Source organism: Carettochelys insculpta, unplaced genomic scaffold (assembly GCF_033958435.1).
Source record: "Carettochelys insculpta isolate YL-2023 unplaced genomic scaffold, ASM3395843v1 scaffold_0066, whole genome shotgun sequence".
In the NCBI taxonomy this organism is placed as follows: domain Eukaryota; kingdom Metazoa; phylum Chordata; order Testudines; family Carettochelyidae; genus Carettochelys; species Carettochelys insculpta.
The window spans coordinates 23,758-36,234 of NW_027439103.1; the positions used below are offsets into that span (position 1 = coordinate 23,758).

Here is a 12,477-nt window from a genome sequence, read left to right on the forward strand (position 1 = left end):
GGCGGGGCGGGGCGGGGCCATTCACCGCCGGAGGCGCTGCTGAGGGACTCGCCGGGCGGGGGGTGCGTGGGGGGGGGGGGGCTGTGGTGAGGAGAGAAAAACGCCCCTCCCCCCTCCCAGTGCGGTGCGCCCCGCCCTGCCCTCCCCCATGGCGGCGGAGCCCGAGGCCGGTCTGGTTCCCGCCTCTCCCGGGGGGCGGGGCCGGGGGGTTTGTTCTCGCACCCGCGCGCGGCCCCCCCGAGAACGTTCCTGGCGGCGCTGGAGCGGCGCTGCCCCTCCCCCCCGGCCGGTCCCACCCGCAGCGACCCCCCCCCCCCCCCCCCGCTATTGCCGCTCTGACCTGACCTAGCCCAGCCCCAGCGGGACCAGCCGCCGCCCCGCCCCGCCCCGCCCCGCCCCCCCCCCCCACGTGCCCCGGGGGTAGCAGCGACACCAGGTCCGGTCCCAGCTTTCGCCCGGGAGCCGGGGGGTTTCTCCCCCGTCCATCGTTCCCCCTCTGCTCTGTCTGCTGAAAACGTCACTTCCCTTCCCCCGGCGCCGCCCTCACCGCGGCCCTGGCCCCGCCCCCGCGCTCAGCCCGGCCGGCGCAGCCCCTGCGGGAGGCGAGCGGTGGGGGCGGGGTCCGGGGGAGCCGCGCTGGGACTCGCCGGCCGCGTGTACGGCTCCGGCAGCGGAGGGGTTAACCGGGGTCCGGCGGGAACGTCCTGCGACCGCTCCGCCGGGTCACGCGCTGCCGCCGCCCGGAGCCCCCCGAGCCCCCCCGCAGGGAGCCGCCGCCAGGAGAGGGGGGGCCCAGCTGGGCCGGGCCGGGAACTGACTCCGCCCCCCCCCCGTTTGTCTCTCGGACTGTCCGTGCGGGCCCCCCCCGCCGCGCCAGCGCCTCCGCCTGGTCCCCGGCCGGGCCGCTCAGTTCTCCTGTCGCCCGGGGAGGGGGGCGGAGGCGGCCGGGGGGGCTGTGACTCGGGGCCGGTTTTCGCTCCTGGCTCCACTCGCACCTCCAGGCGGAGTCTCTGGGCGGTGCCCGCGGGCTCTGCACCTCGCAGGGACCAGTGGGTGCTGGGGGCTCTGTGCTCGGTTCTCCCCCAGCTCCCTTGTTTTCACCCCAGGGCCTCTGCACCCCCCTGGTTTCCTTCTCCGTTGTCCCTCTCAGTAATTTGGGGTCCTGAGTCCATTGCACCCCCCCACCACAGGGGAATCCACGTGATGTTTCCGTGGGACACACTCCAGCGCGCAGCAGTGCTGGACCTTAGGCCGTGTTCAGAGAGAAATGAGGACGGATTTGGGATCTGACTTGTGCGAGGTGGTTCTGTGAAACTCGAGCATTTCCCCAAATGTCCGTGTGCAGCACGTCCGCCCCAGGGAGCGAGTGTGGGGAGCCCGGGGCACAGAGCGGCTTCCAGCCCCGTCTGAAATGTCTCCATTGCCCTTCTCCCTTGCCAGGCACAGAGCACCCACGTCTGCTTCCAGAGCAGTCCCAGCCCTGCGGCGACAGAGTGAGGACATGGCGGTGGCGGCAGAGCCGGTGACCTTGGAGGAGGTGGCTGTGTGTTTCTCGGAGGAGGAATGGGGGCTGCTGGCCCCGGGGCAGAGAGCCCTCTACAGGGAGGTGATGCAGGAGAATTACCAGACCGTGCGCTGGCTGGGTGAGGAGTCCTGTCCCCGGGGGTGTCAGAGGCTGCGTGGGCTCCGCAGCGGCTGGGTTGGCTTTGGTTCAGGGTCCCTCCCTGCCCCTTTCCCCAGCGTCAGGAGTGTCAGTCCCAGGAATCACTGGCTCCAATGTGAGAGACCGTCCCCTCCACGACCCCTCCCAGGGGAAGCAGGTTCAGGGACAGGGCAGTGGTGCTGCTCTTCCCACAACCCAGGTCTCCATGTGCTTCCCCACCATCTGCCTTGGCTGCAGGTGTGAGTGGAGGGGGACAGGGGAAGAAACGGCAGGTACGAGACCTGTGGGTCTGGGTCAGGCTGCTCTTCGTGCCTGCAGGGCACCCCTGGGGCCAGCGTGCTGCACCACTGCTGGCTCTTACCGTTTGGGGGCAGTTCTTGAACAATCAAACACAGACTCCCAGACAGACACACCAGCTCTCCCATGTACAGTAGTTTGCTTTCTCAGTAGTCACTGGTGGGTACCAGACACAGAGCAAACTGGTTATGAGTAACGTGTGCCCCAGTTTGGATGCAATGTCACTCCCCGTAGGTCTCATAACACACCTCATCCAGCGTCCTTGGCCTGCATTGATATTGGGGGGTTTAGAAGATGGTTGGGAGGTGCCCAGCTAGGTCATGTGACACCTGGTGGGGCCAAACCTGGGCAGTGAGTTGTAAAACTGTGAAGGCAAAAGTGCAGCTAGAATCTCAGCAGGAGGTTGTGGGGGAGGCGGAGACGGGGGCTGTAACTAACCCCCTCTAGCCGCACTTCTGCCATTCTCCTTCCCGCACCGAGGGAAACGCGCCAGGTGCGGCTGGAAAGTGAGTCAGCAACAAGCCCGTGATGCAGGAGGAAAGTGGTAAACCACACAGAGAAGCTGCTGCTGGCAGAGTAGAACAGAGGCAGTCGAGGGGGAGCCCAACTGCAACAACAGCCACATCCTCCAGAGAGCAGCACAGCCACACACCGCCATGGCTGGCTGCAGGAGCAGCAGCTCTTGTGGGTCGCTGGCAGGGCCCACCCAGTCACAGGCAGGCAGGGGTCGCAGAGCAGGAGCCTGGGCAGTGTCTGAAGCAGCCAGCCCAGGACTCACCTCACTGCTCAGACAACTTCCTCTGCCTCCTGCTGGTTCAAGTAGCGCATCAGAGCCAAAGAGCTGGAGGAACCAGGCCCCAGCCAGGAGCTTTGTGGACAGAGCCTTTGGGAAGCCAGAGCTCTGCCAGAGCCTTTCTCCACAAGTTACAGTGACGTGCCATGTGGCAGCTGCAGTCTGAGCCCTGCCTGGGGGCCTCGGTTTTGGCCCTGCCAGCCCTCACAGAGCTCACGTTTTAAGTCGAGCAAAAACACAGAAGTCCAGTGGCACCTTAAAAACTAACAGATTTTCTGGAGCATCAGCTTTTGTGGGCAAAGGCCGAATTCGTCAGGTGCCTGGTGCAGAATTTCCAGAGGCCAGTAGAAATATACAGGCACAAGAAAAGGAGGGAGTCCCAGTCAAGAAGAAGGCTGGAGTTTATGAGAGCAATTCAGTCATGGAGGATATGGCCCACTTCCAGCAGCTGATGGGGTGGTGTGAACAGCCAGAGCAGAGAAACTGCTTTTGCACTTGGCCAGCCCTTCCTGGTCTGTGTTCAGTCCTAAATGGATGGTGTCACATTTGCAAATGAATTGTAGCTCTGAAGTTGCTCTTTGAGGTCTGCTTTCGACATTTTCACGTTGCAGGATGGCTACTTTTAAATCTGCTCCTGAGCATCCCGGGAGGTTTTGTATGTTACCGTTCCTGGTATCTGATTTGCATCCATTTATTCTTTGACATGGAGACTGTCCAGTTTAGATGTGCAGGCGAATAAGCTCCACTGGTTAAAATAAAATTAGAATATAAGTGGAGATACACATTTCCTAGAACTGCAGGGGACCTCGAGAGATCATCTAGTCCAGTCCCCTGCCCTCTTGCCAGGACCAAGCATCATCCCTGGCATCTGTTTGCCCCAATCCCTAAATGGTCTCGTCAAGGATTGAACTCTCAGCCCTGGGTTAAGCAGGTGTGGTGGTGTCATTGGTGGGTAGAGATGGCACGGAGGTTTGTGCAAGGGTGTGGTTTGTGATTTAGAGTGTTGTGGTTTATAGTTGCTGGTGAGGATTTGTTTCAGGTTGGTGGGCTGGCTGTAGGCGAGGACAGCCCTGCCTCCCAAGGTCTGTGAGAGTGAAGGATCGTTGTCCAGGATGGGTTGTAGGTCCCTGATGGTGCACTGGAGAGGCTTTAGTTGGGGGCTGTAGCTGATGGCCAGTGGTGTTCTGTTGTTTTCTTTGCTGGGCCTGTATTGTAGCAGGTGGCTTCTGGGTACACATCTGGCTCTGTCAGTCTGTTTCTTCACTTCCTTAGGTGGGTATTGTAGTTTCAGGAGAGCCTGGTAAAGGTCTTGAAGGTGTTTGTCTCTGTCTGAGGGATTGAAGCAAACGTGGTTGTACCTTTAGTGCTTGGCTCTAAGTGGCTCTCTGGAGTGTGTGGGTGCCTGGGTTTGGGGGTTCTGGGCCTGGGTTTGTCTGTTTGTTTGGTGTTTGGAGTGCTGAGCTGTCTGTGTGTTTGTTTGAAAGGCAACGTGCTCAGGCTGGCCATGTGCTCAGGCTGCGTGCCGAGTGGCTGAGCGATAGTCGGAGGGAGGGGCTCTCTCAGGTAGGCCAGAGCTCTAAAGCCCTGCTGGCAAGCGACCAGGGAGCATGCGAACAGGAGGGAGTTTTGAGAGGGGAGTTTAGCGGGGGAAGCTTAGAGGGAGCTAGTTACTACTTTAGGTGTAAGAGGCAGCATCATCCCCAACTGCTGGCTGGAGCTGAGGGACCTGCTGCAGCATGAGGAGCTGGGGGGTGAGATTGAGGGATGTCAGTGGTGGGCAAGTGGTTTGGGGGCGTCTGGTACAGGTGCGAGGATGGCAGCACCCACGGAGGCTGCTTGCTTTCCAGGTCAGCCATAAAAATGTTGGATACTGTGGGGCCAGGCAGGTGCCCATTGCAGTGCCACTGATTTGAACATATAAATTGTCCTCAAATCTGAAGTACTTGTGGGTAAGGAGAAAGTCACAAAGCTCCACCACCACTTGTGCTGTGGCATCATCAGGGAAACTGTTCCTAACAGCTTGAAGTCCATCTTCACGTGGGTATTTTGTGTAAGGGACCTCTACATCCATGGTGACCAGGATGGTGGTTTCAGGAAGATCACCAGTGCCTAACAGTTTCCTGAGGAAGTTGGTGGTGTTTCAAAGATAGCTCGGAGTGCTGGTAACATAAGGTCTGAGTCGAGAGTCCCCATAGCTGGACAAGGCTGCAATGAGAGTGCCAATGCCTGAGCTGATGGTGCCTCCAGAATGTCCAGATTTATGGATCTTGGGGCTCTGGGGGTGTGTCTGTGCAGATCTGTTCCTGCGCTTTTGTCAGGAGTGTCTTGAGCAGACGGTGCAGTTTCTGTGCGTGCTGCTCAGTGGGATCAGAGGACAGTAGCCTGTAGAAGGTGGTATTGGAGAGCTGCCTGGGGGTCTCCTTTTCATGGTCTGACCTATTCATGATGACAACAGCAGCTCCTTTGTTGGCCTCTTGGATGACAACGCCAGAGCTGTTTCTGAGGCTGTGGGTGACATTGCATTCCGCACTGCTGAGGTCGTGGGACAAGCGATGTCGCTTTGCCACAATTTCTGCCTCTGCACAGAAGCGCAAGCGCTCTAGGTATAGATCCAGTCTGTCATTTTGATTGCCAGGAAGGATTCCATGCAGAATTCTTCTTCTTGTACTCTAGGTGTGATGGTGCCTGTAGGGCTGTTCTGAGTCTTGTTGAAAGTGCTCCTGGAAAGTATTCCTGGCAAAATTGGGGTGGGGTTCCAGATCCCCACAGAACTGTGTCATGTTTGTGGGGGTGGTGGGGCACAAAGAGAGTCCCCGAGATAGGACAGACTCCTCTGCCAGGCTGAGTGTGGAGTTGGATAGATTGACAATGTTGCCGTGTGAGTTACGGGTACCACTACTGTGGCCCCAAGCAGCAAGTCAGAGGTTAGAGAGTTTACAGTCCTGTAGAGAAGAGCAGTGTGTGTTGTAACTCTCCTGTCTCCTTTCAGTAAAGTCCAGCCACCTGGGCGTTTATGTGGGAGGCTGTTTTTTTGGAGAGGCTCCAGACTTGAGAGCTCCTTGTGATGTTTCACTATTTGCTGCACAGGATGCTGAACAGGTGGTTCCTCAGGTCTGTGGGAGTGTGTGACCAATCTCTCGACACAGTCCCTGCAGTGTGTCGGTTGCAGTGAGTTTTTCCACCTTCAGCCCATTGGGTGGGACGTCCATCCATTTGCACTTGGCAAGGAAGATGTTGTCTGTATCTGTGCAAGTTTTCTCATGGGTTTGATGGATTCCCACTCCACGTGGCTAAATTCGGGGCCTGCCTGGTGCCAGGCCTTGGGTGTAGCTGTGTTAGTTTTATCCACAAAAACAACACCAAATCGAGCGTCTTGTTTGAGCTGAGTGGTCCTGTCCTGCCCTGGGATGTGGGGGTTGGAACAGGTCAAGAGGAAGGCTGAGTTGTACCCTAGAGAGTGCAGCAGAGCACTCGGCTCCCCCAGGAATGAGCTGGGCCATTCCCGAGGCAGGGGTGAGGCACCTGTACCCCAGGTGAGTGTGACATGGGATCTTGTACCATCCAGAGCCCAGCCTGTGCCAGGTGGGGTAGGAGCCTCTCTGGGTGGGCAGCTCAGATCCTGGGGCTGGAAGAAGTAATGGCCTGGACCTTGCTGAACAAGATCAGCACTTGGTTAATTGCTCCCCAAGCAGAATTTCCAGTTCCCAAAGCTGATGTGATCTCCTGGGTGGAGTGAGGGGAGGAGCTGGAGGGTCCCAGATCTCCAGGGCTCTGAGAAAGGGGGGAGATCATCAGCGCCCCCCACACAGGTGAGCAGTCAGCTTAAGTGACTCAGAAACCGATTTCCGTGTCCTCCTAGATGTCACTTGGGGCTTTTCATCCAGACTGACTGAGCCTTCAGCCTGTCATCAGCTCCAGCCAGAGGGTGGGGGCAGGGCTGGGGTCCCTCCTCTGGGGAAGGGTTGTGAGGATGGAGGAGCAGCTCAGTTCATGTTATTTCAATCTTTCCATCAGCCGTTGGCTACATTTCCCCTTCAGAGTTTTCCTTTCAGCTGTTTGGTTCTCTCTGTGTCCCAGCAGGTGAGGTGATGCTGCTCAAGAACCTGGAGGAGAATCTTCAGCTGGAAGAACCAGTGCAAGTGGCGTCCTGTGGGATGTTCCTGGGAAGGTCTGACGGTCGTGTTTCACAGAGTCCTGAGCACAGAGAGACCTGTGAGAGTCAGCGTAGCCCAGAAAGGCAGCAGGGAAACCATGCAGGGGAGGGGCAGGATAACTCCAGCCATGGGAGCAGAGGTGTGAAAAACACTCAAGAGAGCAGACAACAGAAAACCTGTGGGAAAAGCTTCAGTCTTAACAGTCGTTGTAGCATCGACACAGGAGAGAAGCCCAATATCTGCTCTGACTGTGGGAGAAGCTTCCAGCTGCGCTCAGGTCTTATTTATCACCAGAGAACCCACACTGGAGAGAAACCCTTCCACTGCTCTGAGTGTGGGAAATGCTTCTCATGCTCCTCAAGTCTTAAAAGTCATTGCAGAATCCACACAGGAGAGACACCTTACAACTGCTCTGACTGTGGGAAAAGGTTCAGACAGAGGTCAAACCTTGTTACACATAGGAGAACCCACACAGGAGAGAAACTCTTCCACTGCTCTGAGTGTGGGAAATGCTTTCGGCGACACTCACACCTTCTCACTCATCAGGTAATTCACAGCGGAGCGAAATCTTATCACTGCACTGCCTGTGGGAAAAGCTTCAGCAGGAGTGCAAACCTGGTCAGACATCAGAGTATCCACAGAGAGGAGAAACCCTTCAACTGCTCTGAGTGCGGGAGATGGTTCAGTGACGTTTCCGGCCTTGATAAACATATGAGAATCCACACCCGGGGAAAACCCTTTCTCTGCTCTGACTGCGGGAAAAGCTTCAGTCAACGCTCATATCTGGCTGATCATCAGAAAACCCACACCGGGGACAAACCCTTCCACTGCTCTGACTGTGGCAAAAGCTTCTTGCGGCCTTCAAAACTTAAAAGTCATTGCAGAATCCACACAGGAGAGACACCCTATAACTGCCCTGACTGTGGGAAAAGGTTCAGACATAGGTCAAACCTTGTTAAGCATAGGAGAATCCACACAGGAGAGAAACCCTTCAACTGCTCTGACTGTGGGAAAAGCTTCTCATGCTCCTCAAGTCTTAAAAGTCATTGCAGAATCCATACGGGAGAGAGACCTTATAGCTGCCCTGACTGCGGGAGAAGTTTCCAGCTGCGCTCAGGTCTCATTGATCATCAGAGAACCCACACTGGAGAGAAACCCTTCCACTGCTCTGACTGTGGGAAACGCTTCTCATGCTCCTCAACTCTTAGAAGTCACTACAGAATCCACACAGGAGAGACACCTTATAGCTGCCCTGACTGTGGGAAAAGGTTCAGACAGACGTCAAGCTTTGTTACTCATAGGAGAAGCCACACAAGAGAGAAACCCTTCCACTGCTCTGAGTGTGGGAAAAGCTTTTGTCATCTCTCAAGTCTTATTTATCATCAGAGAACCCACACTGGAGAGAAACCCTTTGACTGCACTTACTGCCAGAAAAGCTTCAGTTGGCATTCCCTCCTTGTTGTACATCAGAGAACCCACACAGGAGAGAAACCCTTCACCTGCTCCAACTGTGGGAAAAGCTTTTCTCGGCGCTCCAATCTTATTCGTCATCAGAGAACCCACACTGGAGAGAAACCTTTCAGCTGATCTGACTGTGGGAAAACCTTTTGTCAGCGCTAAAATCTAACCGATCAGAGGAACTTTCCAGCTGTTTTGTCTGTGCGGGAACATTCGCACATTGTCAATCGTCAGAGAGCTCACACAAGAGAATAACCCGCTGACTGCACTCAGGTGGGTAACCTGTGGCTACTTGGATGTGATTGATCATCAGAGAATTCACACAGGAGAGAAATCTGGTAACTCTCTCTTTTTTGCTATTTTTGAAGCTGGGCCACAGGGAAAAAAAGTCAGTGAGAACCCCATGAACTTACACGCTACTTCTCAAGGGTGTGGTGTTACGGAGCCGTTCAAGTAACTAAGAAAAAGTCGACTTGTTCCCTACGTTAACCCCTGCTCCTTCATAAAAGAAGTAGACACACTGGAGTTTGTTCAGGACCTGAACTTGATTAATTTTTGGTGTCTTTTTTTAATTAAATAAACTGAAAATGCTTCACTTGAGTTGTTGCTCTCGGGTGTGTCTAGAGAGGAGGGGTCAGTGCATGGGGACACTGGGGAGAGACCATTGTCCTAGCCCACTGTCACCGCAGCAGCTTTGGGCCCAGGTGAGAAGCACCTCTGCTTGGCTGCTGCAGCTCCAGCAGGTACACCCAGGGGAGTGGTGTATGTCCCTCGCCTGGGGTAGGGCCAGGGTCATCGGTCCTCTGCACTGCCCAGCCGGAGAGGAATGCAGCAAATGTGCACTTTCTCCTCACTCCCTGATGGAGGGGAACAGCCAGCCGTGTCCCTGTATGAACTTAGGGGGGAGGGAGCTGCAGCTGTCCCCAAGGGCACCTGGGGGGTGGGATGCTCATGGCTGGGATAGTCCTGTGTGTGGGAGAGGGGGCATCCCCAGCCAACCCCTTTCTCATGTGGTGGTCGTCTCTCTTCTGTGTGGTCCCCTGAGAAGCCATCCCGGTGCAGCCCATCCATTCCCTGGCACACCCACACCCCAGCCTGGCTCTAAGTTGTTCATCAATGATCTAGAAAATGAGGTAAGCAGTGAGGTGGCAAAGTTTGCAGATGACACCAAGTTGTTCAGGACAGTCAAAAGCAAAAGGGATTGTGAAGAACTACAAAAAGATCTCAGCAAACTGAGTGATTGGGCAGCAAAATGGCAAATGAAATTTAATGTGGGTAAGTGTAAGGTAATGCATGTTGGAAAAAATAACCCAAATTACACGTACTACATGATGGGGTCAAATTTAGCTACGACAGATGAGGAAAGGGATCTTGGAGTTATAGTGGATAGTTCTCTGAAGACATCCACGCAGTGTGCAGCGGCAGTTAGTAAGGCAAATAGGATGTTAGGAATTATTAAAAAAGGGATCGATAATAAGACAAAAGATATCATACTTCCCCTATATAAAACTATGGTACGCCCACATCTTGAGTACTGCGTGCAGCTGTGGTCTCCTCACCTCAAAAAAGATATATTGGCATTAGAAAAGGTTCAGAAAAGGGCGACTAAGATGATTAGGGGCTTGGAACGGGTCCCATATGGGGAGAGGCTAGAGAGACTGGGACTTTTCAGTTTGGAAAAGAGGCGATTGAGGGGCGATATGATAGAGGTATATAAAATCATGAATGGTGTGGAGAAAGTGAATATAGAAAAATTATTTACCTTTTCCCATAATACAAGAACTAGGGGACACCAAATGAAATTGATGGGTAGTAGGTTCAAAACTAATAAAAGGAAATTTTTCTTCACACAGCGCACAGGCAACCTGTGGAACTCCTTGCCCGAGGAGGCTGTGAAGGCCAGGACTCTATTAGGGTTTAAAAAAGAGCTTGATAAATTTTTGCAGGTTAGGTCCATAAATGGCTATTAGCCAGGGATAAAGTATGGTGCCCTAGCCTTCAGAACAAGGGCAGGAGATGGATGGCAGGAGATAAATCACTTGATCATTGTCTTCTGTTCTCCTTCTCTGGGGCACCTGGCATTGGCCACCGTCGGCAGATGGGATGCTGGGCTCGATGGACCTTTGGTCTGACCCAGTATGGCCATTCTTATGTTCTTATGTTCTTAGTTCTAAGTTACAAGAAGAGAAAGCTGCAGACCGGAGTGGGTGGTCCTGGTTCTTACCATTTAGGAGTTCTCGACCAATGGACAAGCCCAGACCCAGACAGACAGACAGACATTCCCTCTCAGAGACTCTAGAGCGGATCCCCATGGGAACAGATGGAATTAAAGAGGCACCTGGGCAAGTAAAACGATGCAAAACTTCCTGTACAAATGAGATGAGCAAACGTTGCTGGTTCCTCTGCCTCTGTCTGTGCAGTGTTGGTCGTCGCCTTTGCGCCCGGGCACGGCAGCGGCAGTGATCATTGCTCTGTTCCTTCCTCTCTTTGCTTTGGCAACACTCACTGTTGTCAATGTCGGCTGACGTGCAGATGTGCTGACGTGGTCGCTGCCTGGGGGAGTCCCCTAAACCGAGCAACACAGCGTAGGAGTCTTGGCCCTGAGCAGTCAGCAAGGCCCAGCTGCCTTTTAGCAGGGCTGAGCAGAACAGCCAGTGCACCGGTGGTTTGCCCTGGCACAGGCGCGGTAACAGACACACAACCAAAGCAGTGTGGGCTGAGAGAGGGGAGGGGCTACTTCTCTCAGGGTGGGGGAGGGGGATGCAGGCCCACCCACTCCACTGCTCCCCAGCCCGGGGCCCGAACAGCAGCTCCTGCCAGGAACCAGTGAGTTTTCTCCCAAGCAATCAGCTCCAGCCCCGGGCTGTGGGGCTCCCCAGCCCCAGCCAGGGACCTTGCAGCCGGCTCAGCTCCAACTGCAGGGCTGTGGGTCTCCCCTCATCCCAGCCGGGGACCCAGGGGCTGGCTCGTATGGGTGGGGAAGTCCAATCGCACAGTGAACAGTGGTAAGTGTGTCCCCCTCGTGTTAGTGAGTACTGGTAAGTGAAGCACTTGTTAAACGAGGGGTGAGGGTTAGTGCCACTTGCTGGGTGTGTCTGACAATCAGATGCAGATATTCTCGCGCTGTGAATTTGAGCACTAGGGTGACCGGATGCAGAGCTCCAGCTGTGCCCTGGCTGGTGCGGAATGAAGAAATAATCCCTTCCCTGGCTCTGCTGGCAGTGCCCCGCCCAGCGTCATCCCACACGCCCTGAGCCTTCTTGCTGCACATGCAGCTCTCAGCCGCTGTGATCCCCAGGGCCTTTTCTGCAGCCCTCTCCCTTCGCCAGGCGGTCCCCAGCCAGTGGTGCTGGGCTGGACGAACCCCAGGGAAGTGCGGGATTCTGCACTCGCCCTTGTTCAGCCGCTTCATATTGAAAGAAGCTGAACAGCAGCACACAGTGAAGTGAGCGCGGTGCCACGGTCACACAGGAAGCCTGGTGCTGAGCCAGAAACTGACCTCAGCTCTCATTCAAACAGCCACCCGGGGTCACAGGGAATGAAGAGAACAGGGCAACTTCCTGCTACCCGTTCCCTGCAGTCCAAGCTTCTGGCTGGTGGGGGTTTAGGGACAGCCAGAGCAAGAGGTTGTGTCCTGGCCAGCTTGGCTAATAGCCATCGCTGCTCCTATCCTCCTCAATGAGCTACTGAGCCCTTCTTTCAAGCCAGTTACACCTGTGGCTCTCACGTCACCCTGTGGCAGCAGACACCTAGATTGGGTGAGAGAGCATTTCACGGTTGGTTTTTTTACATCCTCCGGGTGTCGCAGTGCAACGACCTCCCCACTTGAGTTTCTTTGTTTCTACTCCATGCAGCTGACACACTGGTTTTCATCCGCGAACGCTTCTGCAGAAAGAGATGTTAGTTTTTAAGGTCCTAGACTACAGTCTCTGGAGCTGCACATCTCAGAGAGCTAGAAGGGACCTCAGGATGTCACTGTCCAGTCCCTGCCCTCAGGGCCAAACACAATCCCTGACAGACTTGGTTTTTTTTTTTTATTATTATTTGCCCCAGATCCCCAAATGGCCCCTCAAGAACTGGGCTCACAACTCTGGTAAAGGAGAATGCGAGAT

The 12,477-nt window shown here is 55.1% G+C and overlaps 1 protein-coding gene across 1 annotated transcript; it reads left to right on the top strand.

Moving 5' to 3' along the window:
• The first annotated feature begins 685 nt into the window (after positions 1-685).
• LOC142006449 (uncharacterized) lies at positions 686-8,954 on the top strand. Its single transcript, XM_074983230.1, has 2 exons — positions 686-1,643; positions 6,831-8,954. The coding sequence occupies exons 1-2, from the start codon at positions 1,412-1,414 to the stop codon at positions 8,492-8,494; spliced, it is 1,896 nt and encodes a 631-aa protein (XP_074839331.1). The 5' UTR covers positions 686-1,411; the 3' UTR covers positions 8,495-8,954.
• Positions 8,955-12,477: the final 3,523 nt, after the last annotated feature.